Raw genomic sequence first — 1,676 nt, forward strand, 5'->3', positions numbered from 1 at the left:
TCTGGAGGAGGAGGAAGAAGTTACCATTAATGTTACAAGTAAAGCTGGGGGAGTCAAGAAGTATCAGGTAAAAAGAAAATACCCTGAAAGACTCAGTAACTCTCCAGAGTACAGCCTTGTACTGTACTCTGGGGTTTACAGTCTTGTGGCGAGCACTGTGAATCCGGTCCCTAACAGTTGTGAGCAGAAGCAAATTTTAAAGGCTATATTTAAACTGGTTTCAAAGACTTTAGTCCTTAATTTGTGATATTTTTAACTGCCCATTAGACACATGTAGAATCAAGGACTGCACACATGCAAAGCTTCAGAGCAGGGATTCATAACTGAGAAATGCCTTTCTGGTGATTTTTTTCTGCTGTCCTAAACCAGGATCTTTGCCTTCGGTTTCTTAGCAGGAGCCAACACTAGATGAGTAATAAGGCTCTTCAATGCAAACAGTTTTTGCTAGGGCGTTAGCAGCAATTTTGTAATTACAAAATTATGCAGGAGCCCCATGACTCTCCCTCAGCAATGTTATCAGATTCAGTCTGATAACACTACATCTGTGGTACTTGATTTGTTTGTGTGCAGGAGTATAAACTGCCAGAAACACAAAATTGGTCTATCTTTAAATTAAATAGATAAGCCAAAAATATAATCTATAGGATTTTCTCTAAAACTGCAAAGATAAAAATTAAAAACTGAAGAGAAGCTTAGAAAGGGTATTTCAGATGAGTTGGTGAAGTCTTGGTAGCCAAGGTGGAGTGTAGAAAGAGTGAACAGGTGTAAACTACCGTCATTAAAGCTGACCCAGACTCTTAGCCTGGATGCTCTTTAACTACTACAGAAAAGTGCACACATGAGTATAGTATGTTTTTCTACGATCTTTCTATATAAGCATGGAAAGATAAGTAGAGGCCTTTGCTGTTCATAAGTGAAAGGATAGGAGGATGATGACATTTCACATGCTTCCTCTAGTTTCTACGATTAAGTGGGCCATAGTGATACAGACTTGAAGCCCACGTTACTCAGAACTGGGCGGTGAGGAATCCTTGAGTCTGTGAGTTCCAGACTAGCTGGGGCAGCACAGCAAGCACCTGTTTCAAGCATTCTTAGTTAACTGATTGTACTTCTGCTGTATTTTAGCAATAATGCCAACAATAAGAAGAACTTAATTCAAAGAGAGAACCCTGTTGTTTCTGTTATAAAAATACAGTTTGTTTTTGGTTTTTGTTCTTTGAGTTGTTGTTTCCTTCTGTGGGAATTGAACCCAGGACCTCACATACACGCTAATTGCAAATGCTTGCCCACTGAACTACAGCTACAGCCCAAAAATACATATTATTTTTCAGCTTTCTCTGGTTGGGTTTTCTTTTAGGAATACATCCCAGTCCAGAGTGGAGCAAGTACTGAATTAAATCCGTTCTACCAAAAATTCAGCAGCCGTACTCAGCATGCGATTCTCTACATGAACCCTCATAAAATCAACCTGGACCTCATTTTGGAACTTCTTGTATACTTAGGTATCTTTCTATTTGTTTTAATAAAATACTCCTATGAGCCAGAGGCATGTATTGTTTTATATGCTGTTTCCTACCTTATTTTGAATATTTTATCTTTTAAATTTTCAGACAAAAGTCCTCAATTCAGAAATATTGAAGGAGCAGTGTTGATCTTCTTACCTGGCCTTGCTCACA

General features: G+C 38.5%; 1 protein-coding gene across 1 annotated transcript in view; it reads left to right on the top strand.

Moving 5' to 3' along the window:
* Dhx29 (DExH-box helicase 29) overlaps positions 1 to 1,676 on the top strand; it is a 46,904-nt gene that overhangs the window by 30,782 nt on the left and 14,446 nt on the right. Inside the window, exons 14-15 of the mRNA XM_031360101.1 lie at positions 3 to 67; positions 1,358 to 1,501. Of these exons, the coding sequence (XP_031215961.1) occupies positions 3 to 67; positions 1,358 to 1,501 (209 nt within the window). The remainder of the gene's footprint in view (positions 1 to 2; positions 68 to 1,357; positions 1,502 to 1,676) is intronic.

Source organism: Mastomys coucha, unplaced genomic scaffold, assembly GCF_008632895.1.
Source record: "Mastomys coucha isolate ucsf_1 unplaced genomic scaffold, UCSF_Mcou_1 pScaffold8, whole genome shotgun sequence".
Classification (NCBI taxonomy): domain Eukaryota; kingdom Metazoa; phylum Chordata; class Mammalia; order Rodentia; family Muridae; genus Mastomys; species Mastomys coucha.